Source organism: Gymnoscopelus microlampas (genome assembly GCF_963454915.1).
Source record: "Gymnoscopelus microlampas genome assembly, chromosome: 18".
Taxonomy (NCBI): Eukaryota; Metazoa; Chordata; class Actinopteri; order Myctophiformes; family Myctophidae; genus Gymnoscopelus; species Gymnoscopelus microlampas.
Window position 1 is genome coordinate 23345529 of NC_139955.1, and position 27500 is coordinate 23373028.

Below are 27500 nucleotides of genomic sequence, written 5' to 3' on the forward strand. Positions count from 1 at the left end.
TGTGTGTGTGTGTGTGTGTGTGTGTGTGTGTGTGTGTGTGTGTGTACAACGCTAGAGGGCAGCACAAACAAACAGAAAATACCCGCCAAAATGTCGTCCCACGTACAAGAAGAAGCTCCCATCATCCAATCAGACGCGTCGTTGGGTTGCCAGTCAGGAAGCGGTACTGTTGTTTATCCACACATGTCTGGGACTCTGGGAGCTCGGAAAGGAAAGGTAAACATCTATGATTTGCATTAAGTATTAAAAATCGGGTTTATTTGAGGGCAAAGGAAGTACGTCTCCGTTCGTCAAGTGTACATTTTTTTGTTCTTAAATTACCAACTAGTGGTGTAAAGTAACTATGTAAAGTTACTCAAGTACTGTATTTAAGTACACTTTGAGGTGTTTATACTTTACTTGAGTATTTCCAATTTCCAATACTTTTACTTCTACTCCACTACATCTCAGAGCCAGGCAAATATTGTACATTTACTCCATTATTATTATTTGACCACTTCTAGTTACTTTGTAGCTTACAAAACGTACACACAACTTCTTCAGCCCTTAAACTTTGGATATTTGAAACTAGCTGATCTACAAGGCACTAGTGGTGGAGAAGAGTGGGCACTAGGGAAATCTGGGCAGCAGGAAGACTGGGCACAAGGAAGAGTGGGTACTTGGGAAATGTGGGCACCTGGAAGAGTGGGTACTTAGGGTGGAGAAGAGGGCACTAGGGAAATCTGGGCACAAGGAAGACTGGGCACAATTTAAGGTAGTCCAGGGTTCCTACAGATGTTTTTTAGTAAAGACGGGTGATAAGATAAAAAAAACTGCTTTGAAAATTTGAAAAAACCTTCTGTTTTTTATAGCATGTGCTATTGTGGTGCTGATAGGGAACACAATTCTGTGTTATTCGGCACAGGCTGTCAACAATCCTTACTTTGCTAAAGCTATCTGTAGCAACTATGGACTGCCTTTACGTTTTCGCTGACAATGTTTGACCGTGTCCCTGGAGCTACAGCGAAGGGGTGGTTCAGTTTGCATACTGTATATGATAGGGCGAATCGAATCCCCCTGGAGCTTCATTAGTACTTTAACATTCAAGTGTGCTTTTCTCTCTTGTGTTGCAGTAACATGATGTCTTGCAACAGCAGTGTGATCAATGTGAAGCTGTCATCAGTTGATCAGGTAGATCGTGTCCCGGTCCAGCTAATGCCTTGTGAGATTGAACACAACGGGGCTGCCCAGGTCTCACAGTACTTCTCAGCTACCACGAAAGACCGCAAACATGGTATGGTGGTATATAGATGTCTGCCACTTATACTATGTATAATAATGTCAGAGAATCAGGGGGGCTATTGACCCAGACATACATACAAATAGACATATATGGAAGGCAAAACGGATGTCTCATCAACTTGTAATAAAAATAATAGCTCAGATCCATATAGCGCTTTTCTATGTACCCAAAGTTGCTTTACAGAAAAGGAACCAACTTTTCTTCTAGTAAACTTTTCTTCTATGTAAAACGTATGTCTCAACAGGTGTTCACTCTCCATTCCGACATCTCACCACTCCGACTAGTGGCTTCCGCGTGCGGTTAGGGTTAGGGTTAGGGTTAGGTATAGGGTTCGTCAACGTCGGAAAGGCGACATGTCGGAAAGGAGAAATGCACCCGCCTCAACAATTGTGACTTCCAATGGGTTATCGCAGATGCGTTTTTGTTACAATTAATTCTACTCTAACTATATATAGTAAAACCTCATGTTAACTGAACTTACTGTCTTGTCTTCCCTGTGCCCCTCCTTCAGAGAAAACAGTGTCATTCAGGGGTCGTGGGTTGAGAGGGCAGGAGGTCACCTGTCCACAGGGCTACACTGGCCTGGTGCTGAAGGAGATCAACAAAACTGGCTCAGACCAGGAGGTAAACAACATTAATGTTCCCTTTAAGGGTACGGTCACACATGCATGAATGCAGGGGAGTGGCCATCGAATGCCGAGGCAAAATCCGCATCAAAGATTACTGAAGTTCAACTCCAATACAAGGAAGTTCGCTTGCATAGAATGGAAGTGAACGAACAGGAGGTGAAATTTTAATTTGTGCATGTGTGACTGTACCCTGTCACTGCAAGGTCCAGTCAGCAAATTCGACTTGTAACCAAACACTGCTTGTGAATCTGACGATCTGTCCATCATCCATTCAGCATGGCTGAACCAGGAATAAATTCAGGCTAAAAGTTTTACCTACTTACAGTTTGAGCTTTGTCACTGGTCTTTTGTCCAAGTTATACTAAATTACATGTTTGTCTTATACCCAGGACAGAACAGTGAAGGTGTCATCTATGTTTGATAAACTGACCTACTGGAACCTGGAGACACCTCCCAACACTGACGATGCTATTGTCATGGCAATGGGCTGGCCAGAGATAGCAGATGCAGTGAGTGACTCTCCTAGCTGTCTTAAGGCCTGATCAGACAGGACGCATTTTGCAGGCTGCGATGCAATGCAATGCCTTTGTTGTACAGTCTACAAAGCAGAGCAACTTGCAGTGCCATGTTCACTTTCTTCTTTGAGTTTAGTCTCTTTCAACTTCTCCAAAAACTCAGGGCGCATAGAGTGCAAAAACGCAAGGTGCCTTGCTATGCAAAAGCAGCGAGCAAAAAGCTTCTCTTAAAGTGCATTGATTGACAATTACAGAAGGATGCCCCAGCTGCTAAGTCACGTCCTGACCGATAGGCCCTTTATGGATAATTAGACAAGGGGTTTGTATAATATAATAATCAAAGAAACAACTGTCACTTTTAATCAAAATCCGTATTTATAAATCACTGTTAGTTTGGCTTGCCTGAGGCACAATTTCCAAGATTGCAGTTCTAGATTATCCATTTGGTTCTTTGGCACTCAGAAATTCAGTCAAAATAAAATAAATTCTGTTTAAAATCTAAATGTTCTTCAGTCCATGTTTTGTTTTCTTTTCAATAAAATAGAAATAAATGTATATGTACTATATCGTTTATGCCATGATATGTAGTAGACAGCAATATATTTTCTCTTCACAGATCCATGGGCCAGTAGAGGATTAATGGGTGTATGTTCCTGAAGGGATCATTACCATCTGACGAAGCAAGAAGTTTGGCTTTGTTTGGAATGTGCGTGCGAGTGTATGTGTCTCTGTGTGTTTCATTGTTGAAAGCCCAAAAGCAGGGTATTCTTTTTTCATTTTTTCCAAATATATATTGTTTAAAGTTACAATAAAACAATAATAATCCCAAAAAAAGTTCAGTGACCAACATGTTTATTCAACATTGACAATTCACAGTAATGAAGTAACATTTAGCCTAAGCATATTGGCTACAACAATTTCCATGAACAATATAGTTTTTTTTGTCAAAGCTTACCGCCAGGTGAAAAGTCTGAGGGTGTCAGAGGGTCACACGCCTGCCTACCTGTATGAAAATACAGGCGCTGTCTCATTTGCAAGGTAGCATGTTCTTTTCTTTTTTGAAATATAGCTGCTTAGAACTGTATCACACTACAGTAGGAAGCATAGGATACAAGCATCAAGTGGTTACTTGCCTGCATAGCATATCCCCATAAGACTGTGCAGCAAGGCTGGTGGCACTGACATCTTAAAAATGTTTTTAAAATAAAATACAAAATATAAATATATAAAATTAAATTGAAAATAAAAACAAACTCCAAAACGTCATTGATATTAGCATTTTTAATCACCTCTGTCAATGTTCCCGAAAGGCTTCATGATTTACCATATATAGCACCATGTAGTGTCAAATTTTTGTTAGTCACATTACAGGATCTTTCTAGGTTGTCATTAATGTAACCGTTTAGGTACCTACTGTAATAAGGAACATTCATTCTTATTTCTTAACTTAGTACAAATGTGATAGGATGTAGCCTTCCAAATGAGACAGTGACACAGTTTAAGCATCCTATGGTTTGTGCTGCGATGCATTTCCATTTAAGATGTATAGAACATATAGGTGTAGAACAGTCAATAATCAAAACCCTACACACAAATGGTTGAAAGAATCATAGGTATTGCCTGCAATGCAAACTCTTCTGAACACATTCGCTCAGTCCGATGCTACCGTATTTACAGATCTTGTTGGCACAAATTCATATTATACACTAGTTGAAAAGATAAAACTGAAAAACCACACAAGAACAAGGCCACTCAATTAAAAATAAGTTCATTAATATAATACAAACATTTTTGAGTCCAGGGAACAGTAGGGCTCTAACTACACTGACACTTATGATACTGTACAAATATGAACTTTAGCCCTCATACACATTCAGACATAATATTGACCTTCCTTTTCAGATGTTTTTTCCAGCATAAAGAATTAAGCAATTCAGTTGAAGTGAGAGTATATTAATCCATGAAAAAACTACGGGGCAACTGGATATCAAGTTGCTGTGAAAAGGAAGTAATAAAACAAAATATTACCTCTAATACAATATAGAGGAACAAATATAGCTATCTGGAGTGTCTATGCAGGGTGCGATTTGAGGAAAGAAGAGGGTGGGGTATTTTTGAAACGTTTCATTCGTAAAAATGAAAACATGAAAGCTATAAGCTTACATCCACATACAGCAACAAGCCTATAGGCTATAAAACATTTGACAATATTGATAATAAAAACTGCTGAATGATTGAACAGTTTTTCTGAGGAATATTGCAAATTTCAGTCTCAATTTATTCGAGAGGGGGGTGATTTCACTAAATTGTATCAGCATCATAGATAAGGTCTATCTAGAAACAAGTGGCAATGGGGAGAACATGCTAACTCCATACAGAAAGGACCCAGTTAGCTCCCTGTGGGATTTGAACTGAGGACGCGTGGTTGCTGTGAGGTAACAATGCTAACAAGTGAGTCACTCGAGTAATCTACTGTAGTGGAGTTTCTATCATTATAAATCCTACTATTCTACTATAAAATGGAGATAATAACCGTCTGTCACTCTTTCCCAAGTCCATTTTTCCTCCCCAGTTTGTTAACCATTACTGAAATTCCACATGGCCATATAAGCATATCACTTTTTACAAAATCTTCGTAGCATCTGTAGTTGCGGTTGCAGACGTACAGCCATTCCATGGTTTTATTGTTTGTTGGGTGTATTGGGATGACATTATGATGACCAATCGGTGTACAGTACAGGAACATTATAGGAACATATAGTTATGTAGCCACTCGTAAATTCTAAGTGGGGTCGCCAAACAATCTGAAATTGCACATGTCCATTGGCATATGCAGGGACTGACAAACGCTGGCCCCACACTAGAGGATCATTTGCCTGATATGGGGTACAATTAGCCCCTCCTGACAATCATGGAGGAGTTCCCAATTCCAGGTTGGTCAGAACCAATTAATTATCCTGTAGTGTGAGGACTTCACAGACATGATCTTATGTCACCAACTGGATTGGACCCGATCTCAACAGTATGTACGACTCTGAACCCTGTAGTATGAAAGGAACAACGATGGAATGTTGAGCAGAAACCTGCAATAACCAATGAGAGTGAGGGGCGGGAAACGTCAAATAGGCCTAGCCTATAAATGTACCTCTTGTTCATAAATTCATATTTTAACAAACAATGTTGTTGTGTATAAGAGATGAAGTGCGTTTCTGTGCTGTGAAAGTACAGTACATAAGTGACGGATCAACATAATAATTGGGTGAGTGAAATTCGACTCATTTGTTTTTGTTATAGACATCTCTTCTGTAGGGAGAAACTTTGTTCCGCTCTTAAGTCATATTAGATTGCGCAAGTTTTACTGTGAGAAGTGAGAAGTTTATTATGATCACCAAGTGTGTGGTAACGTGCTGGCTAGTGTGTATGTTCTAATGATTAAAATATTAAAATAGCCTAAATCTGTCTGTGGTCTCCCATTTTTAAAATTGGTTAAAATGTCACAAAAGCAACCGATTTCCCAATACATAGTATATCCTATTCGTTGACACATGAAGCTGGCAGTGGTTCATGTTACGACAGGTTGATTATAAACATTACTGGAAGCGATTCAATGTTCGCTCAATCACTTGCTCACACAATACATACACATTAGGTTCAGCTGGTGGGACATTTGTTTAAGTAACTGGTCACAGTGTTGGAACTGCACGGGGGCCGACAGTGGTCCATTTCTGTTTTCATATGGCCTTTTGCGCAGTGTTGTCTATTTTCTTTTAAGGTGTACTATGGTTTCAGTCCAGGGTTCAGGTTAAGCATAAATCTATGAGTGGGATAATTTTCATTGTCCCCCCGGGAATAAAAATAAATCACCAGAGTAACCACCCCTCCCTTGGCAAATAGCACACTGTGTACATGCATATACTGTATATGTGTTAGCTGAGAGGTGGTGCTGGTGGAGGTGGTGGTGGTGGTGGTGGTGGAGATGGTGGTGGTGGCAAGGGAAGCTCAGAGTCCCCTTTACTGCGTTTTGCTGGTAAGCTATGATCATGAGCCTTGCGGATGTGCCGGTACAGGTCACCTGACTGAGTGTAGCTCCGGTAGCAGTAGCGGCATTCATAGGGGCGCTCGCGCGTGTGCACTATGGCGTGGCGCCTCAGTGTGTACGCACAAGAGAAAGTCTTTCCGCACACCCCACATGTCGGCACATCCTCCACAAAACCCCCCACGGCGTCCTGGAAGTCCTGTGGGTACATAGGATGGTCAGAGTGCTGCGAGGCCATGGATGAATGGAATAGAGAGGAAGGGAAGGAGGAGGTGTCCTGGGACGAAGGCCCGGCACCAGAGGAAGAGGGAGACAGAGGGAAGGAATAATGTTCACTAGATTGGTGACTCATCTGTAAGAGGGCTTGTGGGTGGGCAGAGAGATAGTGTGGGCTATTCAGCTCCTCTTGTTGAATGTCATCATCATTATCAAATTCATCTTCGATTTCCACCACTGTCCCTCTCGCCCTCCCTCTCTCCTCTTCCTCTAGTTCTTCATCAGAGATCACAATGGCCTCCACCTTTATTTTGACCATCTCCCCATTTTGCTCTTCCTCACCCTCCTCCTCATCCTCTACCCTCTGCCTGCGCATCAGGGGCACAGATCTTCCATCATCTGCGCCAGGGGGCACTCCTCTCTCTCTCAAATCCGCCATCTCCCCCCCAGAGTTGTTCAAGGCTGGGGCTTGGGACTGGGGATGCTGCTGAAGGTCCGTATTATGTTGATGGAGTGATACAGTATTGTATATTCGAATTTGGGGATGTGCGCGTTGGGATGGGGAGCTGTGCCTGAGGTGTGCCTGCAGGACATCAGAGGACTGTCTTTGTGTATGGACAAGTGTTTGGATCTGTGCATGTCTCTGGTTAGGCTCTGACAATATCTGAACATTATCTCTGTCATGGCGCACTGAGTGACTGTGGTGTTGGGGGCCAGGGGAGAGGCTGGGGTCTGGCTGGGGTATGGAGACCACTGACCGACCACTGGCCTGGCTCACAGGGACAACAGCGGAAGACGAAGAGGAGGGCTGCTGCGTAACGTTAGTGCTGTGGCTGATGATGACAGAAAAAAAAGGATGGTCATAATCTTACAGTTTCACAAAAAGACCATCAATGCAATAAATCACATAACATCCAACTTTTTTTTAAGGCAATGTGAATCACTGATTTTTTTTCTATCTGAGGACTTGGCAATACCAGTAAAACGTACCTTTGGGCAGGTACAGTAATTAATTTATAATGGTGAAAAACATTCAGTGTTTAGTTGATCAAATTCACAATTTAGCAGTTATGCCACAAAATCTTTAGCCATCTGCAGCCAATGTAGTTTGTTTTGAAAGCCACAATGATTCTATTTCTAACGATCATACCTGTATGTCTCAGTGGTGCTGCAGGGGCTACACAGTGCTGACCCTCCACCCTGACCACCAGGCCCCAGTGTGGCTTGACCTGCAGAGGAAGGGTCAGATTGTCCTGGCGTGACCCCCAATACCAGTCCTCTAGCTGATTGTAAAGGAGGGACCTCCATGCCAGGCTGGGTAGTGTCAGCTAGGTCGGGGCTCAGTGGGGTGTGTGCACGAACCTGTGACAGTGCAGCATCCACCCTTCTTTCTGACTTCACCGGGTCCAGATGACTCCTCTCTACTGCCGTGGATACCGATTGCAGCAGTGCAGCCATGGCACCCACATTTGAGTGATCTGCACCAGACTCAGCCCCACAGTCACTCCTGCTCTCTCTCTTTCTCCCCGTCTCTGTCTCGCTCCTTGCTCCAACACCATCTTCAGAACGAGTGCTATCCGCTTCGGCCAGGGGCCCTCTTCTCTGCAGTCGTCTCTTACACACCCGGACCACCTCGTTCATGTGCAGGAAACTGGCCGCCGCCAATATGTCCTCCACTGGCAGAGAAGACTCTAGTTGCAGGACGCCCTCATACACAAAATCCAAGAGCAGGCCAAAGGCACCAGCTGTAACAATGTCGCTGTCCAGAGTAACGGAGCTGCCGGAGTCATTACCGCTGGTGCCCCCCGGAGGATCAGTGTAGAACATGTGGAAGAAAGGCGAGCAAGAGGCCAGAACAGCACGGTGAGCCAGGAAACGAGAGGAGCCCACCTGAACGGTGCAGTCACACAGGAAGCCCCGCTGACGCTGGGAACGCAGCGCCGAGAGGAGCTGTTGGGAGTGCTGAGGGAACTCCATCACCTGGGACAGACCTCGAGAGAGAGAAAGAGAGAGAGAGAGAATGAACATATTGAGTAGAGCTGCAAACTCTCACGCAATCAGCGTGAGTGGTGAGACACGCGCAAATGGCGCTTGGCTCTTCACACGCACTCACGCCATACACCAATCCGTATTTCTCACGCCGACAAATCATCCCAAGTGGAAAACTGTGTTAAATCATGCACCTCTTGAGTAATCTTGGATGACTATGCATGGGTTATAAGTTTATAGTTTTCTGGTTTAGTTGGAATTACACAATGGGGGTGCTGGTCAGGCACATTGAGCACAAGAGGTGGGCCCATTTTAAGTATTTATTGTAGAGGTCATAGTGGACATAACAGGATTGGTTTGTCTACGGCATCAACGGTTATCAAAATATTCTCTAAATTACATAATGAACTGGAAATCAGGATATTACCATTCTCATAACTGGAAATTAAATCCCTCAAATCAATAAATCAGTTATAATTATACAATCATAATATGCTAGCGCTACACTAAAAAGAACACACCAGCACCAGCAGTTTCACATAACATAAATCAGGTGAAATAAAATAATACTAAGAAAATGAATGGAATTGGATAAACTTACTTTTTGCAACGCAAACAAACAATAATAACCAAACAACAAGAGGCTGATATGACAGACAGTTTGCCATCCATCAGCTGACAAGGAGTCAAAAGGGGCTTTTGTATCCCCGTCGCACGCACGCACGCACGCACGCACACACACACACACACACACACACACACACACACACACACACACACACACACACACACACACACACACACACACACACACACACACACACACACACACACAGAGGAAACTCACTGTAAAAGGAGAAGGGAGTACTTGAATATAAAGCTCAAAGTGTCTGCTCACATGGAACTACTGTCTCTACTGAGCATCTTTCCGTGTTCACACAGACAGAAGCATAATACAGACACACAGACACACACACACACACACACACACACACACACACACACACACACACACACACACACACACACACACACACACACACACACACACACACACACACACTCAGAGCAAGGGGGGACACTTTAAGATGATCAACAGCTGTAGTTACTAGGACGACAGCAGACGCAGTCGGAAGTCGGTCTCCAGTTGTTTTCGGTAACAGGGCATTCCCTTAGACCCCCATGACACTGGATAACAAACACAGTGTCACACCTCTCGCTCACAGTAGGCACTGGGATGTATATAAAACCACAACAATCATTTGATATATACCCGTTTATAAACTGGACTGGAGTGATTATTGACTTGGCTTCATTCAAAACAGAGTTGACCGTCGCAGAGAATCCTCCTCCACGTCATCAGGTTGACCTCATGTTGGGTCCTAATGAAACACACAGGACAGACAGACAGCAGAATGAAAAGCAGGATAATAACTTTGTCTAAAACAGTGGTTCTCAATCTCAACCAGTGGTCCGGGGACCACCAGTGGTCCTTGAGGGGGTTCCAGGGGGTCCCCAGCCAAATGAATATTTAGGAACCAAATTGACCCTTATGTCTGTAACTCTGAGAGTGTACAAATGGAACCGGGTCCATTTGGTTCCATTTGTACACTCTCAGAGTTAAATGAACACTAATGCTGATGATAGCACCTTACACTTTGCTCTTTATGACCTAATGTGAACTCTCTGTACCGGCTACGGATGTGATACTGTTCTGTTTTTTTACTGTTTTTTATTGTCTGTTTTAAATGTTGTTGTACTGCACTGATGCTACATGCTGCAAACCAATTTGCCCCTCGGGGACACTAATAAACTTGAACCTTGAACCTTGAACCTACTACAGTGTAGATTGGGACCCCCAAGAAATCAAAATTTGAGTCCCTGACATATCTTTTCAAATGGGGGTCCGTGGGCTAATATGTGTCAATGTGGGGGTCCTTGACGCGAAAAAGGTTGAAAACCACTGGTCTAAAAGACACCAAATAACAATGGCTGGTCAGAATGTCGCAGCCACAGCCTTCCACGAAAAATAGCTAACATTTAGCTGTAGCCCAGATAGATGCAAACATCCCAACCAGCTAGCTATCTTAGCTCTCCCTCTACACAGCAATGTACAGCAAGTTGTTTACTGAGTGTCCCATTGTAGTGTAACGCATCGTCATATAAACATATTAACTCACTATAGTATGTTTATATGAGTAGATTTTACCTTCAGCTGCTGACCAATGTTTTTAGAACAATAATGACACAGCTTCTTCTTCTGTGGTAGCCAGTGAGCAGTGTTGCCAGATTTTGAGGGAGAAACAAGCAACCAGGTCTATGAAAACAAGCCCAAAAGAAGCGAGCCCTTCGATGACGCCTGACGCGTTGTGAGCTTGTAGATCTGCTATTTTCACAGGAAAATCTTTAAAACAATTTGACATTTTAACAACACAAATGTTAAGGTGCCCAGAAAGTTTTGGTGCCCACCTATCCTGTTACAGGGACTGGATGATGTGAAGGGTTAACAATTTTTAGTGTTTAAGTTTCATTTCACTAGATTGGTGTCAGCGCCTCGGTGACGCCGATACCAATCTAGTGAATTGTGAAATGAAAGTTAAGCACTCAGATAGAAGGCTAGTTTGAAGGAGCAGCAGCGCACACAAGCTCTATAAAACGCTCATTCAACGACCTTTACAAACAGTGGAAAGGTGAGTATCAGCAGATATTTAAGGACTTATTATTTACTAACAGAGATTGTTGACACTGACAGAGTTAACTGTAGCGACATGTCGACCAGATAAGTGAAATAAATAAAATACTGATGGAGGAATAAAATGAACAGACAGGGAGACATCACGGTTGCTGGACTTCATCAAAACGAACAGTTGTAACTTGTATACAAATATAACGCGAACGTCTGAGCAGATTAATTCAATCACTCATTATAAAGCAAAGTTAACAAGCTCGACTTGCATTGTCTATTTTCAGAATATGAGTTTGTAGTCCATATACAATGGAGAGAGCATAATATCAAGAAGACATGTTATGTTAACAGTCAGAGATGGTTATAATATAAAGTATAACTGTATCCATTCCACACATATTCCCCAGTCTAATGTTTCAGGGGGGTCCCTGCTATCAAATGTTTTCAGATGGGGGTCCGGTGCAGATAAATACATATTAATTCGGGGGTTCTTGACTTGAAGAACCACTGGTTTAAACAACATTTCGTTAACAAGCCCAAATAAGCAACAACTACACTTTAGAAACAAAACCGCAAATACCAATATTTACAAGCAACTTTACAGAAAAGCAAGCACATAGTCGCTTATAATAAGTGGACATGGCAACACTGCTAGTGAGGTGAAACAACGCACTGTAACCACCACAGCGCCACCTACCGCCTGAGTGTTGGAACAAAGAGGAAGTTCACTGTCCTGTGTTCGTTTGTTTACATGGATTGTGGACTCCCCGTGTTTAACTTCTCCTGCATTACCACCAATACAATATAAGTATCACATGACACAAGTAATCTACAATAACGGTGAGCTCTGTTTGAAGCTGCATAGGTGACTGACTGACCTGCCATAAAGTGACTGAATGGACAGTGACAGAAGGGGAGGAAAGGGAAGAGGCTGGAGAGGACATGGTGCTGGAGATGTGAGTGAATACCCAGTGATGTCCAGTAACTAAGTACATTTACTCAAGTACTGTGCTTAAGTACAATTTTGAGGTATTGTTTTTACTGTACTAGAGTATTTCCAATTTTCAGTACTTTTACTTCTCCTCCACTACGTCTCAGAGGCAAATATTTAATAAAATAATATTACATATTTTACTCCACTACAATTATTTGAAAACTTGAGTTACTAGTTACTTTGTAGATTTTGATTATTATTACAAAACATACAGTAACCACTTCAGCCCTATATATATATTACGGCCATTTGAAAATGGCAGATCTACAAGCTCTCAATGCGTTGCACCACGATGCATTGTGAGCTTGTAGATCTGCTATTTTCAAAAGATTTGTAATGGGACATTCTGCATAATTAGTACTTTTACTTTTGGTACTTTAAGTACATTTTGATGCCAATGCTTTTGTACTTTTACTAAAGTACATTTTGAATTCCAGAATTACTTGTCACAGAGTATTTCTATATTGCAGTATTGATACTTTTACTTAATTTCCACCTCTGCTCATGGAACATTTCTTCCATACACGCTGTACGGAGTAGACCTCTAGACCTACTGCACATATAAACAGATCTGCTACCTTTAAACACATTTTAAGCCTTCTGAGCCTTTTTTTAATACTGTTTAAATAGCAGACACTTTTTGGCAGCATTTTTTCTCAAAGCAAAAGATTGCTGCAATTTGTTTCAAAAAGCTTTCTACTCTGTATATAACATGTATATAAAACAATGCTGTACCCCCTCCAACTGTACAGGCTTTCCCCATTTCTTCTTAAATGGTTCTTATTATATTTTGACACTTGCTTTGGCAATGTAAACGTATGTTTTCTCATTAAAGCCTGTTTAGAATAAACAGAGTGATACCATTTTTACTTCTCAAAATATGTTTTATTGATAATTTGCTAGTGCTGACTTATGTCTGGCCAAATGAGGGCGGACTGTGTCAACTATGGTCCTATAGGGTCTACAGTATTTTCACACCAGTGCTATAAATAGAACAGAGTGTGAGAGAGTTATAATACATCCGTCCACAGCTGTTCCTTATTCCCCCCTTCCTTCCAGGACAGACTTGTCCGCCTGTCAAAGTCTCTCTCCTATGCTTTACGTCATGGAGCCAATCAGATGGACCTTCACATGACTTCAGGTGAGCTGCTTATTTAACTTTTGGAAGAACCTATTGATCTTATACAGTCAATTGTCCCTCCTCCCCTCTTTTTTCAGCTACCCCCATTACATCCCCCATGTTTGATTTTGGACATAGTATTTGATAGATTTTTGCGGTGGCTATTCAAAAATAGCAGATATACAAGCGCATCACTTCGTGAAAAAAATCTTGAAAGTGTGAAAATTCTGCGGCCAAATATATTGAACTTTTTGGGGTCCTTGGCACGAAAAAGTGAGAACTACTGATTTAGAAGGCATTTGTAGAATTGGCCTCAGGTCTTAATTAACCTGTTCACTCATCTCACTACATATCACAATGTCATTGGGTAACATCACAAATCCATGCATGGTGACTCCTGCCTGATCTCGTCTGTCAACCTGTGTCAACCAACCCATGCGAACAAGAAAGGGCTCAGGGCCGATCCTTGATGTACTGTAAGCCCACCCCCTAATTTAACCCATACGTAACTCCTGCCGCACTCCTCAACACTGTCACGCATACATATCCTGCACCATTCTGACATACTTCTCTCCCACGAGTCCTGACTTCCTCATGTAATACCACGCTTCCTCTCCCGGCACCCTATCATTATGCTTTCTCTAGATTTCTCTGGTAGGTTAAGGTTTCGAATCTCAAGTTAAAAAATACATTATTTGTGTTGATCTGTTCACAGATGATCTTTTGGGTTATTCTTAAGTTGGCATTAATGAGACCTGATCATTGGTCACATCACAGTGTGTATTTTATATGCCTATCATATCATCCCAGAAATCCGTGACTCCATTCAGTTAGACTTACACATTGCTTGGATAAGTGTTGGTCAAGGACAATTGATAAAGTCTGATGTGAAGGTTCTTTGTTAATGAGTCGCCAGCCACACAACCATTTTGTGCTGTATCCATTTTGACTCCACTGGTGAAAGACCTTCTAGCCAGTATGTATCTGTCTAGCCCCGTTTGGAACCTGACTCTCCACGATAGCTCCGAGATGAGGTTTAAATGGTTGTTGAAACAACCGTTTAAATCGCTTGTTTAGTCAGCCTGTGCCATGTTTCTAGCCTGACACTCAGCCTCAATTTTTATTTCGTTTCACTCCATTATTCAGTCTGAAAGCCCTCTCAGTGCAGCCGTTTTCTGAGGTGGGGGCGTGGCCAAAGTTGGACTCTTTGGCGATTGGTTCATACTGGATTATCCCGATCCCGATTCGTCGTACAGATTTTCAACCAAGAAACCCCCGCCTTCGACACCGTCACCAGACCCTGAATGCTAGGCAAGCGATTCAGGGGGTGGAGCCAGGCTACCCCATTGCAGCCAAATCGGGAGCAGTACTGACACCTGCGGTCGGGGGTTCCCTGGGGTTGAATGGGAAAACATGAAACCACTGTTTCAACCCGTCGCTTAAATTTCACTTAACGATTATTTTGCAAACATCTGTAGGCGTCTCGGACTACCTTTATTTTTTGGATACGATGTTGCGAAAAAGGTAATCATCACTGACTTTTACCGAACGCAACCTCTGCTGGGACCCTTCGCAGTGGAACCTCATCTCGGAGCTATCGTGGAGAGTGAGGTTCCAAACGGGGCTAGTAACTGTCCCGTAAAGGGATGACATTTGTTATGACATTTTTAGTTTACAGAAGCTTGTTGATTTGATATGTGTTACAGAAGCTTGTTGATTTGATATGTGTTTTTACGTTTTCTATTTAATTCCATCGGTTAATGTTCTTGCCAGGTACAGCTTCAAAATAATCAGCCATTGATTGTTCTCCATAGGTAGCATTATAGACATAACTCTCATCCTTGGCTCTTAGATGGCTTCCTATATGTGGACAATCTACTGGCCCACCGACAGTACCGCTCCTACACAATAGAAGATGTGGAGAGAGTCGTGGCAACCAATGACAAGCAGCGCTTCAAGCTCCGCCATCACCCAGAGGATGGCCGCCTACAGATTCGAGCCAATCAGGGGCACTCAGTTCAGGTACATGGAGCAGAGAGTTTCTCATGGGCTTCTCAAGCTCAGCAGGGTATTCTGTCCCCACTGATTTCACCAAGCCCATTCATTCCTTTGGCTGTGGTTTCACTAGACAGCAAGTAGGATTCGGAACAGTGGTAATTTCATTAATCCATTCATACGCGTCACTAATGAGATGAGAAGGCATTTGGCTACCTAGTCATAGTCATACTGTATATACCTGACACACAGATGTGAAGTAGCCACTGCTGCAAATTTAAGGAGTTGTTTTAAATCTGTTATTTTGAATGGACACTGGCCATAATTGTTTTTATTTCTTTTTCTGACTTGGATCTAGTTACATAATCTATTCCCTTAGCAAGAGAGCTGAATGATAAAATGGGATTTTCACCCAGGTTTCCATAAATGTCCACAGGACAGCCATAATCATGCTTAATCTGCCCCAAATCCTGCAGTGTAATTCTAGAAAGATTTCTGTGTGTGTCATTGTTAGGTAACAGATCTGGAGCTTAAGTCGGTTGCAGCCGGTTCTTCAGACTGTCCTGGCGAGGCGGTCCATGGCTCGTACCTGCATAACTGGAGCTCCATCCAACGTCAGGGAATCAGCAGGATGAATAGAACACACATCCACTTGGCCCCTGGCCTGCCAGGGGAGGACGGTGTTATCAGTGGTAAGGTATGGGTGTATGTGGATGGGTATGGGTGTTTTAAGTACTCGAGTACTTAAAAGTACTATTAAAAATGTCTTGATAATATCAGTGCATTGGTATTCATTTCCCCCCAAACTTTTAAACTCATTGTTGTGAGCTTGTAGATGGGCTATTCTGACTATATTTGAATTGAAATAGAGCTCACCGATTCTTGAGAATTGGACAAAACCTTTAATATATATATATATTTATTTTATATTCTTCAATTATGTTGGGAAAATATATTTTAAAAGATCAGTGTTGACTATTAAACCATGTAATGCCCCAACCTCCAATAGTTTATTTTTTTAGGTGAGACAGGGAACATTAGGATATAGCTAAACCTGTTTATGCCTGATTACATTTGTAGAAATCTAACGATCGATCTTGAACACAACTTTAAAGGGCAAAAACTTTTACAAAAAACAAATTTTAAACAAAGATGCTATTAATAGTACATTCTTACACATATGTTATCAATAAACATGTTGTTTTTTTTTCAAAAAGAAATTCAATTGCTTTTAACAAAAATGTTTTAAAGAAATGTTTGAAGTTGTGAATCCTTGTTTGAGACAAGAGTGTTTTCTGGCAGAGTGCAAGTTTAGATGTAAAAAAAAGGGAACCAGACCAAGACATTGTATATCATTCATATATATAAATCCTTTAAGAATATATTTCCACCCAACTTTCTTTTTTAAATTAGTGTGTTAATAATAAATAATACATTTTAAATGTTTTGGTAGGACATGATTTGTCCCAATTCTCAAGAATGGGTGAGCTAAAAGTGGTTAATTCATATTATATTTTTGTAAGTTTGGATTTCAAGAGTCCCTTCCTAGAAATGTTGTGGAGTCAAAAGTACAATATACTTAGTTACTGTAAACCACTGATGTGTGAGAAAGAATTAAGGGAGGAGGAAGATTTAGAGGGCAAATGAAAAAATAAACAGGCCCGGACGGCTAGGGTAGCGGTCCGGGCACCTAGGCTGCTGATGCGTGTCGCAGGTTCGAGTCCAGATCCCGACGACCTTCACTCCCTGTCTCTCTCTTCCCATTTCCTGTCAGACTACTGTATGCTATCTAATAAAGGCCACCAAACGAAATGTCCACCAAACAAAACAATAAATGCCTCCTATTGATCACCCCATTAGGAGTGGGGTTTCCCACCCCCTGAGCATGATGTAAGAACAACATGGCCACCATGTGAAAATGATCAATATGCCTGTTCTTCCACCAGGCATGAGAAGAGACTGTGATCTGGCGATATTTATTGATGTCCCCAAAGCCCTCACAGGTATTACTAACCCCAAATGAACTTCTTAACAACATACTACAGTACATCACACCTTTTGTGTTAAGTATTTCTCTTAGAAATGTATTTTAGAGAGATGCGTAACACGTGTTTAACATTTTACACATTTGTTTGTATATGACTGTACAGATGGTATTCAGTTCTTCTGGTCAGAGAATGGTGTTTTGCTGACTCCAGGGAATGCAGAGGGCAAACTTCCCCCCAGATACTTCAGCCGAGCCCTGAGACTGAGGCCGACAAGTAAGGCCAGCTTCTAACCGCTTAGCATGGACGGACGGATGGATGTATGGAAAACAGTTGAAATATGCAGAAGGAGGAAACTGTTTTTTTGTTGATTAGATATGTGTTGAAATTATTTTATTGGGAATAACCCCTTGAGATGTACCATCTTGTTTTCAAGGGGGTCCAGTCCACAGATCACAAAATACAGAATTCATACATCTTCCTCACGCAAATTCATTCAACGAATTTATTTCTCTTGCATTTCAGGGTGCACCCTGCCCCTGGGATAACAGTGGGAAATAATGCTCTGTCATTGGACATCAAGGGCCAAGGGGCTGACCGTGGCAGCACCCAGTAGTTGGCTGTCTGCTTGTTCCCATGGAAACATCTATTATCAAGAAATAATATTACATTACAGTCATTTAGCAGACGCTTTTATCCAAAGCGACTTAAAGCGACAATAAGTGCATTCAACATAGGTAGGGAACGAAACTACTAATCACCAGAAGTCTTAAGTGCATTTCCTGCAAAAACAAGCAACCAAGAGTATACCTAGCGCTAGGGTAAAAGTGCAATATATCAGCTACCTACTTTCTTAACAAACTACTTTTAAGCTAAACCAACTATACAACACTGATACTTTTGAGCAAAGTACAGCTACTTAAAGCAACCTGCTAATACAAGAAAATATACTCAAGCTGTCTAGGTGGGTCAGGCAGTTTACAGGGTTCCTCCAGAAGTTGAATTACACACTGGAGATGTTTAGCAAACCTTGCAATAGGAGAACATGTTGAAACTTGCCCCTCAATGAGAGTACATTGAAAACTACTGTATATTTCTTTGTTAGAAGCCAATAAAGAATATTGGGGCTTAAAATGTGGATTGCCTAAAAATCCACATGCATTTGTCAGGGACACTCTCTTAGTGTAATGGTTAGAGAGATGTAAAAACATAGGTTTTTATTTTACATAATTGCATTGTTAAAGTTTAATATTTTCTGCCGGAGAAAAGCCTGGGTACCGAGGTGACTTTAAGGACAACACTGGCAGGGCTTCCTGTTTGAGAGTATGCCGTATGGGACAGAAGATACTGTTGTTAGATGGGAAACTGGCAGACATTGTGGTTCAAGTAACTGACTTCCTTAACTGCTCCTCTGAGATATGAACAAACATACATATACACAATATGCCAGGGGAGATAATTAGTTTGAAGCTTCCTGCATAGGAAATTGCTCAAAATGGCACCATATGCCATTGCCATAAGGACAGACAGCAATTAAAATGCAAATAGGAAGCATGATTCTATGAGTGAATTCCTGTGTGGAACGAAAACTTCACAGCTCTATTTATTTTAATAAACCTTTGTTTATTCATGAGACTACGTGATTAATATTTCAATGTGTTTTTGCATACTGTGCGTTGCTGACATGACACTTGGCAAATATAGTTGCTCTAATCAAATTGCTCTAATCAAGTTGCTTTAAACAATAGTGCTACCCTCAGGGCAGACACGAGATGCAGACCAACACTGATACAGCACTGAATGATTTCTTATACAGAGGTGAATATGGACATGTTCTAATTGGGCAGACAACTCTTCACTTGACACCCATATCGATGTAATGGACCAACTCTGCAGTGGTCTAAATATCTCAGTTAAGTAGCCTAGTGCCTCACCTTCATTTCTAAAACCAGATGATGATGGCAACCACGAATACCAGCAAGTTTGCTCTCCTAACCACTGGTGCAAGAGTGGATGAGTGACAGAAAGGTGTGGTAAATCACATGAGTTTACCTGGACTCCTCAAAACCAGATGTTTTCCAGGTGTCGATGGATGTTGTGATTTATAGATTGGTGTATTTACAGTACTTTGTTTTAGTTTTAGGATTTTATTATTTATTTATTTCAAATAACTATTCTTGCAAGAAGATCACAGCTGACAATTAAATGACTATGTCTTTATAGCTCCGGTCTTAAAGAGCTTCATGGCCACCGGTCAGCTTGTGGAAGAGCTCCTCATTGAGTGTGTCACTCTGCTCACGGTTGCGTGTCGACATGAAGATGTAGCCTCCGATAAATTCGTGAACAATTTTACAGTCTGCGGTCACACAGCTGAAGGCGATATTCACCATGCCATCAAACTCAATGGCCACCTGTAAGGTTGAGGAAACAAAACACACACACACACACACACACACACACACACACACAACACAGAGGAAGAAAATATATCAGACACTTGAGTACAAAAAGCAGTTCCACTCAAGCAGATAATGGCTGATAGTGGCAAAAATAAGCTCAAAACGTCTTAAAAGCCCAGACCTGCCCTATTTTAACTATATTGGCCACAAATGCCAAGGCTGGGTGTGCAATGGAGTTTAAAGCCAAATTTACTGTATGCTTAATTTTTTTTTTTACAAAAACATTATGTATTTTCAAGAGTTTGATGAAGCTCTAACACCCCATGTGTGCCAGCATCTTTTAGGAGGCCAGTTTTACTGGCAAAAAAGGCTGTATTACTGAAGTACAGTATGTCTCAAGGTGGAGCTCAAGCCCAGATTCTTCACCTGCACAATATTTGTATTTGTTTCTGTAGCAGCAGTGAGGCTGCCCTGAAGAGATTATTTACTTTTGGGTCGAAACAGCCAAGGTCAAAATCGACAAAGAAAGGATATATTTTCCTGAAGCTTGAATGATCACCAGCAGAATGTTTTACTTTTTGGAGGAAAGGTCAAATGTCATATATATATTTAACAAAAGGACTCCTCCACTGCATCCCAAAAAACCCTGTAGGAGGTGCAAGTCTAGAAAGCAGGCATATAAACTGGGAAAAAGGGATGGACCTTCCATAAGGAAGGGACTGCACAGCCCAGAGAACAGAGATGGACAACTTACTACTGCGTTAAGTGATTTATTAGCACGACGTGTTTAGCTGTGAGCTTCGTCAGGTGCTAAACAAAGGTGTGAGTGTTACATACATATATAGTGACATACATAAAACAGTTCCACCCCTCCAGGCGTGGTATAAATCGTTCAAAGAGAGAAAACAATATGTACCAACAAAGGGTCCCATCAACCCACCACAATGGTGCAAAGAAACCCATCTATAGTCAAAATTGTTAATTATATAGGGAAGTGCAACCTTATTTGTATAAAGAAATATACATAAATAAATATAAATAGGGCAGTGGGATAATAACACATTTATAACATTTAAAAGTATAGAAAGGGGCTGAGGTCTAAACTCTCGTTTGTTATTATCCCACTGCCCTATATATATTTGTTTATGTATATTTCTTCATACAAATAAGGTTGATCCGTTTGTTTCATGATGTTTGTGTATACAGCATCTTTGCCTGCCCTTCCCTGTATTTAATTCATTGAATGATTTATACCACGCCTGGAGGGGTGGAACTGTTTTATGAATGTCACTATATATGTATGTAACACTCACACCTTTGTTTAGCACCTGACAAGCTCACGGCGAAAGTAAGTTGTACATCTCTGTTCTCTGAAGTGCAGTCCCTTCCTAATGGAAAGTCCATCCTTTTTTCCAGCATATACATATATATACATGTATATGTATATATATATACATAAATACATGAATATGTATACAATTCCCCCCTTTCCCGGGAAACCCGATCCGGGTCACGGCACCAATGAAAATAGCATAGTCATAATTTCCTCCATCCCATGCATGGCAATAAGACCAGTGGAACTATTATTTAAAATAATGTAATTAGGAATACAATGACATAACATTTAGCGATTGTCTGCCCTGACAGAGGTAATGAAAGGGTATAAGTGACCTGTTTGATGTCCCAGTTGACATTCCACTGCCTCATGGTGTTGTAGCGCCAGGTCTTCACCACATCTCCCACCCCCAGGTCGATACGGATCAGGCGGTTGGGAGCGATGCCCAGTACCTCATCCTTACGGCTGCCCTTGAACCTGCCGGGCCAGACGCCATCTGTCAGTTCATACCTCACCATTTACCTTTTTTAACCTTCCTTGTAATAACACCCAGACTTTGGCTCATTTGTACGTAACACTGTTGTGCAGACATTGTGTGATGGTAGCGTGTTAAAGTTTACATCCACTATTTGGCCATCCATGACATTGTGTGATTCTAATGAATAATGATGACAAAAACTACATATATATGGACACACTTTTACATCAGTGGTTCTCAACTTTTGAATTTCAAGGATCCAGTTTTATTATGAATTAGGCCACGGACCCCCATTCATTTTTATCTCTGGGACTCCAATCTACACCGTAAAATCCAACTCGGGAGAGTTGAACCTGTGAGGGTCCATTTGGTGATTTGTACACTCTCGTCATTTGTACACTCCACAATGATTTGTACACTCTCAGAGTTACAATACAGACCCATAATTGTCCATCTGGTTCCTAACTAAATAATTTAAATAATAGTTCCTGGGGGCCCCAGCTGAATAATTTAGCTGCGGCCCCCAGGGACACACTCGAGGACTTCAGGATGTCCCCGGAGAACCACTGCTTTATGTAGGGATACATTTTTGCTTTATTTAGATAGGACAGTATAGTGAGACAGGGACCTGAGGATAGGGGGGGGGGGGGGAGACATGTTGTCACAATGGTCTCTTACTGGAATCGAACCGGGGAGGGGGGGACATTACGATTGTGTGGTCAGCATGTTATCTGGGGTCAGCTGCTGGTGCACCACAGTTAGCTAAGTTTGATCACAGACGATTGTTCTACCCACCTGACAACAACGTATGAGATGCCAAAGTCAGGCAGGGACTGCCAGATCTGCAGGAAACGCAGCAGTGCTTCAGTCAGTGAGAGCTGAGCCACATTCTGATAGGCCTCCAAGATACGAGGCGTCAACTGGAGAGAAAGAAACGGGTACAGTATGTAATCTTGTAATGTAATCTACATGCAGAACTTTTTTTTAAATGTATTTGCACATTTAAAAACAACAAATGTGTAACAACAGCATAATATTGGGTTGGGATGTACAGTGAGATTTAGAAAACCCTGTGGGGGTTATAAAGTTAATCTCACCTCACAACAGCAAAATACTAAGTAATAAAAAACAAACATAAATTATGTTCAGATTAGTTGTTGTTGGACACAGAACACTGCCTGTGGTGTTAACTTGGGGCTATTTGGGGCCCTGTACGATGGTCTCTCTATCTAGAAACACATCTAAAGAATTTGGTGAAGGTTTGAAGTTTGCAGCTCTTGTATTTATTTAATTTATTTGAGTCTGTGAGTGTAAACGCGTGATTATGTGAGAGCACACATACATACAGTATGCATAGATAATTGATTTTGAATATCTACTGTATTTGCTATGCAAAGTTTTACTTTGAGCTGAGCCTTTAACTTGGTGCAGACTCCTCCAGCTGAAAACGAGTGGGTCGCACAGTTTCAGGAAACTGCCTTCTTCAGTGTGTCAAGTATGCACATGTATACATGCCTGTATGAGTGGTAACTTAGGCATGGACTTTGAACACAAATGCTATCGCTCCTGTCCTGTCCTGTGCACAGTACCTGCTTGACCTTGTACTTCTTCTGGTAACGTGGCGAGACCAGGCTGTAGGTGTTGATGCTTTCATCTGGAGCTTCGGGACTGCTGCTGGAGCTGGGGTTTGCCTTCTGCATGGTTAGGAAAGTACGAATGTTTTGGATCTCATTCTGGTAACTGCTGTCTGCGAGGCTCTTGCCTTTGGAAGCCAATTTACATCCAGCCATCCACTGGGCGTATTGCTGCTCCTGGGGGGATGAAAGATAGCAGGAGTCACACAGCAAAGTATAAATGTAATCATGAAGTCAGGTGCAGAACAGTGAATGGGAAGTAGGCTACCTTTGCAGTAAACCCTGGATATAAATTCAAATTTCTCATGTATTTATACAGTAGCAGTATTTATTGTAACTACCGATACCTATATTTATGCAGGTTGACTGACTTTTATACATAGAATAAAGGGGGGGGGAGTAAAACAAGGGAACAAAATGAAGAGTATCAACCAACAAGTGTCTTACATTCTCACAGCGTAGATAGACCTCGTTCATGCCCTCAGGGGCTGGAATCAGCAATCTGATGAGGAACTTCTGTCCCGCAACATTGACGTCTGGAGCCACTTCACATCCTGTATGCAGAACATTGATAGAATGCATGACATTTTGCTTGTATTAGATACAGCACAGAGGAGACTAATTGGAGCGAGTAGGGATGACTTATACAGAGGTCATGGGTCAAATTTGAAGCCACAGTGTTGTGATGGCTTGGCTCGTGTCTCAGCAAGTCATTTTTTATTATTTATTTATTCAACATCATTAGCGCTTGTTCTCTTTTCATTGAAAGGTCCCTTTGGAATATGAGTTTTCTTTGCTTTTACAAGAGAGCCCTGTAGTCCAATTCAGAGTACTAAACATGGGTCACCAAATAGGTCACATTGGTTTCATTAACGCAAGGCTTCATGAAGAATTGAGAGGAAAACCTCTGTCAGGTCTGAAGTCCTATATATGCTGAGAGAGCTAATGAGCAGAGGCCGATCAATGCCGGGCATAGTAGCATAAATATGAAGCTGCAGTGTTGGTTAGAGTTTCCCATGGCTATTTATTTACTGAAGTGAGACAAAATAAAAAGAAAGTGAAAGTTGTGCATACAGTGGTGGTGGCGTGTTTGTGTGTGTGTGTGTGTGTGTGTGTGTGTGTGTGTGTGTGTGTGTGTGTGTGTGTGTGTGTGTGTGTGTGTGTGTGTGTGTGTGTGTGTGTGTGTGTGTGTGTGTGTGTATGTGTGTGGGGGGATAATACATGTCATACCTTTGAGGTTAATCTGTTGAATGGGCTCTCCAATGCTCTCCTCTTTGCTCTTGAAGTAAGATATCGAGGTATCCTGGAACTTGAACCAATACTGTTTGTAACCCTTAAGTGTCAGCCTCTTAGGTCTGAAACAAACAGTCAAGCTGGTATAAGCTGGTGTTTCAAAACTGTCTGAGCGCTAAATTCTGTAATTCTGTTTATTTCAGTGTCATGTAAACACATTATCTCTTCAACATATATAAGTCAAGGTTTGAGAAGAAATTTGTATTTAGAAATGTAATTCAGAGGGAATTACTAATGATATGGCTTGTTCATGTGTTATTAAACATTTCCAAACAGGTCATAGTGTTTAAAAATGTGTTAAGTCAGCTGTCAAGTTTATGAATGAAGAATAACTGTGTTATGTAAGTATGGTATCTGTTGTTACTGCATGGAGCTGTAGGCGCTTAAAGAGAAGGCATATCATTTGTGTCGGACAGAACCGAGAACCTGGAAACTATTTTTTTACCTGAATATCTTCAGATAATCATTGAGCTGTGGTGCCGTCATGTTATCCTGTTTGAAAAATAAAACATTTAAAAGAAGATTAAAGTTGACTCTCTTCTCTCTCTGATTGTGGGAAAATGCTAAAGTAATGTATTTTGGCATCCTTTTCTAATCTGTATATATTCATTTGCCAATATTCTGTCGTACCAGTCTCAACTATGATTTATATGTGTGTGTTTGCAAAATTATAGAACCAGCATTTGCAAAAGCAGAACTGAATGCTGCTCTGAAAGTGAAACTCACTAAAAGTTATTCAAAAGTTAAAGTGAAGTTGTTTGCTACCCCAAGCAATTCACTTAAACAATGTAATTGTCAGTGCTTTCAAATACTAATCAATGACCAACAGAGAATATATTTTTTCTAACTGTATAATGTTTAGTGTAAAGTGTTTTAAAAATCCATAGCAGTTACGGTGAAGTTATTTTTCACTGGCACATACAGTAGTGTATTTGCCCTTGAACGCTATGAAGGAATCAGCCGTCTTTCATTCCATAAACTGGAATTGTAAAACAGACTTGGAGTGAGCAGAACTTCACCTGACTCCTGACTGACTCCCAGCAGGAGGCTGCCCTCCATGACCCCCAACATAATAAATAAAGTATATCCAAAATATCTGACCAGCATATCAGAGGCAGTGCTGCTCTCTCCTTCCATTTTCACCTCCAGGCACTGCAGGGCTGATTCCAGATCATCCATAGCCGCATTGGAAGTCAACGCCTGGGGCTCTGACAGAGACAGCTTGCTGATGTGATACTGCGTGCGTTTGTGCGTTTGTGCGTTTGTGCGTGAGTGCGCGTGTGCGAACGTGTGTGTGCGAGCATGTGTGCGCATGTGTGTGTGTGTGTGTGTGTGTGTGTGTGTGTGTGTGTGTGTGTGTGTGTGTGTGTGTGTGAGAGAGATAGAGGAGACAGACAGACAGACAGACAGACAGACAGACGGATAGAAAGGGGAGGTGGGGCATAGCCAGGGAGACAGGGACAGACAAAAGGTTATTCTAAGTTTTTGATTACATATGAGGCAGATGGTGGTGTTGGAGATTGCCACTCAATTTAAGAAACCATATGATGGTCCTGTGTGGTATTGGTATAGGACAATCTAATCTGTATTTGTGATGATTAAATATTTCTCCAAAGCCATCAAACTAACCCTGGAGCTGAATAGAATGTTTTTGCAGAGACACCTAATGTTTTTTTTCCCACACCCAAATATACTTTATCCTATAATATGCTATAAATTCTGAGCTTGAAAGTAGCCACCAGAAATCCCCTCAGGAGATTTGCATAGGACCCTTTGTACCCTTTGTACCGTGCCATGATGTAACTCCAAATATTAGCAAGGTATCTTGAATAGTTGTTCTGTTGATAAAATATTGACTTTCCAAAATATTCTCCTCATTGTACTTACAGTAGAATGAAATGGGTCACAAAGTCACCCTTTTATCACATAAGCAAACGCAAACAAAGCAGATTCTGCCAATATACAGTATAACATTACAAAACCCGGCATTGCCTTTTTTTCTTTTTTTTAACGTCAACTTTATATAGATTTTTCATTAAGAATCAGGAAGAAGATCCGGACTGGATCTGTGGGTCCAGATCCAGATATTCAAATAGTAAAATGCAAAATGGCGGAAAATCTATTTAGGCAAAATGTGCGTGGCCTACATGGGGATTTGCGTCATGATCTAAGGAATGGGCGAAAGAATGTGTTGTACGACATCACCGCTCCATGACTAGAGTGGCAAGGACACCGGGTGAATGTAATTCACGTTCCGTCTGGTAGGATGTAAAACCAGCAGTAGCTATAGTGGACCACGGTTGAAGGAGCTCGTCCTGTGGCAGCTTTGTGTACCTGCAGAGCCCCGAATAACATCATCTCTTCCTCAGTGCAGTCAATGTCCTCCAGCAGGATGGTCCAGCGGGCCTGCTCATACAGCTGGGTCAGACGCACCGCATCATACTGGGAGAGAGAGAGAGAGAGAGAGAGAGAGAGAGAGAGAGAGAGAGAGAGAGAGAGAACAGGGAGCAGTAGAGTGTGAAGAATGGTTGGGGAGTGATAGGATGGGAGGCAAAGAGGAATAACAATGACATCATGGAGAAGGTGTGAGCAGGAGAAATGGGGATGGAAGGATGATGGGAAGGAGGAATGGAGGAAGGGCAGAGGAGAGCAGGGTGTGAAAGAGAAGTGGAACAGATTACAATACTTTAAGGATAGAAAATAAATGGCATGCTGAACACACACACACACACACACACACACACACACACACACACACACACACACACACACACACACACACACACACACACACACACACACACACACACACACACACACACACACACACACACACACACACACACACACACACACACACACACACACACACCTTGGGCTCTAGGTCATGGTAGCAATAGTATTTGAAGCGCA

At 41.7% G+C, this 27500-nt stretch overlaps 4 protein-coding genes across 10 annotated transcripts in view; 2 read left to right on the forward strand and 2 right to left on the reverse strand.

Annotated features, from left to right (window-relative positions):
- The first annotated feature begins 65 nt into the window (after positions 1 to 65).
- On the forward strand, positions 66 to 3249 carry rnaseh2c (ribonuclease H2, subunit C). Its single transcript, XM_084085614.1, has 5 exons — positions 66 to 216; positions 1113 to 1273; positions 1794 to 1906; positions 2301 to 2420; positions 3043 to 3249. The coding sequence occupies exons 2-5, from the start codon at positions 1117 to 1119 to the stop codon at positions 3064 to 3066; spliced, it is 414 nt and encodes a 137-aa protein (XP_083941740.1). The 5' UTR covers positions 66 to 216; positions 1113 to 1116; the 3' UTR covers positions 3067 to 3249.
- A 9-nt stretch (positions 3250 to 3258) lies between these two features.
- On the reverse strand, positions 3259 to 10923 carry zbtb3 (zinc finger and BTB domain containing 3). Of its 5 annotated transcripts, none has more exons than XR_014602825.1 (5): positions 10877 to 10891; positions 9974 to 10049; positions 7829 to 8669; positions 4397 to 7511; positions 3259 to 4320 (listed from the first exon to the last, which is right to left on the reverse strand). XR_014602825.1 is itself a non-coding variant. In XM_084085613.1 (5 exons), the coding sequence occupies exons 4-5, from the start codon at positions 8653 to 8655 to the stop codon at positions 6353 to 6355; spliced, it is 1986 nt and encodes a 661-aa protein (XP_083941739.1). In that variant the 5' UTR covers positions 8656 to 8669; positions 9777 to 9855; positions 9941 to 10049; positions 10877 to 10923; the 3' UTR covers positions 3259 to 6352. The 5 variants fall into 5 exon arrangements, 4 of the variants coding, with proteins under 4 accessions (XP_083941739.1, XP_083941737.1, XP_083941736.1 ...); XM_084085613.1 differs by adding an exon at positions 9777 to 9855 and having other exon boundaries at positions 3259 to 7511; positions 9941 to 10049; positions 10877 to 10923; XM_084085611.1 differs by having other exon boundaries at positions 3259 to 7511; positions 9941 to 10049; positions 10877 to 10923.
- A 328-nt stretch (positions 10924 to 11251) lies between these two features.
- On the forward strand, positions 11252 to 18513 carry trpt1 (tRNA phosphotransferase 1). Of its 3 annotated transcripts, XM_084085841.1 has the most exons (8): positions 11252 to 11357; positions 12211 to 12309; positions 13407 to 13488; positions 15320 to 15489; positions 15977 to 16154; positions 17409 to 17465; positions 17613 to 17723; positions 17973 to 18513. In XM_084085841.1, exons 2-8 carry the CDS (start codon positions 12250 to 12252, stop codon positions 17993 to 17995), a joined length of 681 nt encoding a protein of 226 aa, XP_083941967.1. In that variant the 5' UTR covers positions 11252 to 11357; positions 12211 to 12249; the 3' UTR covers positions 17996 to 18513. The 3 variants fall into 3 exon arrangements, with proteins under 3 accessions (XP_083941967.1, XP_083941968.1, XP_083941966.1); XM_084085842.1 differs by lacking the exon at positions 11252 to 11357 and having other exon boundaries at positions 11818 to 12309; positions 13412 to 13488; XM_084085840.1 differs by lacking the exon at positions 11252 to 11357 and having other exon boundaries at positions 11819 to 12309.
- A 148-nt stretch (positions 18514 to 18661) lies between these two features.
- The window catches only part of fermt3b (FERM domain containing kindlin 3b), a 13656-nt gene continuing 4817 nt past the window's right edge, over positions 18662 to 27500 (reverse strand). The window contains exons 6-15 of the mRNA XM_084085839.1: positions 27460 to 27500; positions 26922 to 27029; positions 25689 to 25823; positions 25033 to 25079; positions 24525 to 24649; positions 23742 to 23848; positions 23250 to 23471; positions 22456 to 22580; positions 21518 to 21659; positions 18662 to 19858 (exon numbers count right to left, since the gene is read on the reverse strand). The exon at positions 27460 to 27500 is cut by the window's right edge and continues 62 nt beyond it. Of these exons, the coding sequence (XP_083941965.1) occupies positions 19679 to 19858; positions 21518 to 21659; positions 22456 to 22580; positions 23250 to 23471; positions 23742 to 23848; positions 24525 to 24649; positions 25033 to 25079; positions 25689 to 25823; positions 26922 to 27029; positions 27460 to 27500 (1232 nt within the window). The 3' untranslated portion in view covers positions 18662 to 19678. The remainder of the gene's footprint in view (positions 19859 to 21517; positions 21660 to 22455; positions 22581 to 23249; positions 23472 to 23741; positions 23849 to 24524; positions 24650 to 25032; positions 25080 to 25688; positions 25824 to 26921; positions 27030 to 27459) is intronic.

Excerpts from the sequence above, each read along its gene's own strand:
- rnaseh2c (XM_084085614.1), top strand. The coding sequence starts at position 1,117 with ATGATGTCTTGCAACAGCAGTGTGATCAATGTGAAGCTGTCATCAGTT. Across the intron at positions 1,907-2,300 it reads AAACTGGCTCAGACCAGGAG|GACAGAACAGTGAAGGTGTC; the intron begins GTAAACAACATT and ends TCTTATACCCAG. Across the intron at positions 2,421-3,042 it reads GGCCAGAGATAGCAGATGCA|ATCCATGGGCCAGTAGAGGA; the intron begins GTGAGTGACTCT and ends TTCTCTTCACAG.
- zbtb3 (XM_084085610.1), bottom strand. Across the intron at positions 7,512-7,828 it reads AGCACCACTGAGACATACAG|CCACAGCACTAACGTTACGC; the intron begins GTATGATCGTTA and ends TGTCATCATCAG.
- trpt1 (XM_084085841.1), top strand. The coding sequence starts at position 12,250 with ATGGACAGTGACAGAAGGGGAGGAAAGGGAAGAGGCTGGAGAGGACAT. Across the intron at positions 13,489-15,319 it reads GGACCTTCACATGACTTCAG|ATGGCTTCCTATATGTGGAC; the intron begins GTGAGCTGCTTA and ends CTTGGCTCTTAG. Across the intron at positions 15,490-15,976 it reads ATCAGGGGCACTCAGTTCAG|GTAACAGATCTGGAGCTTAA; the intron begins GTACATGGAGCA and ends TGTCATTGTTAG.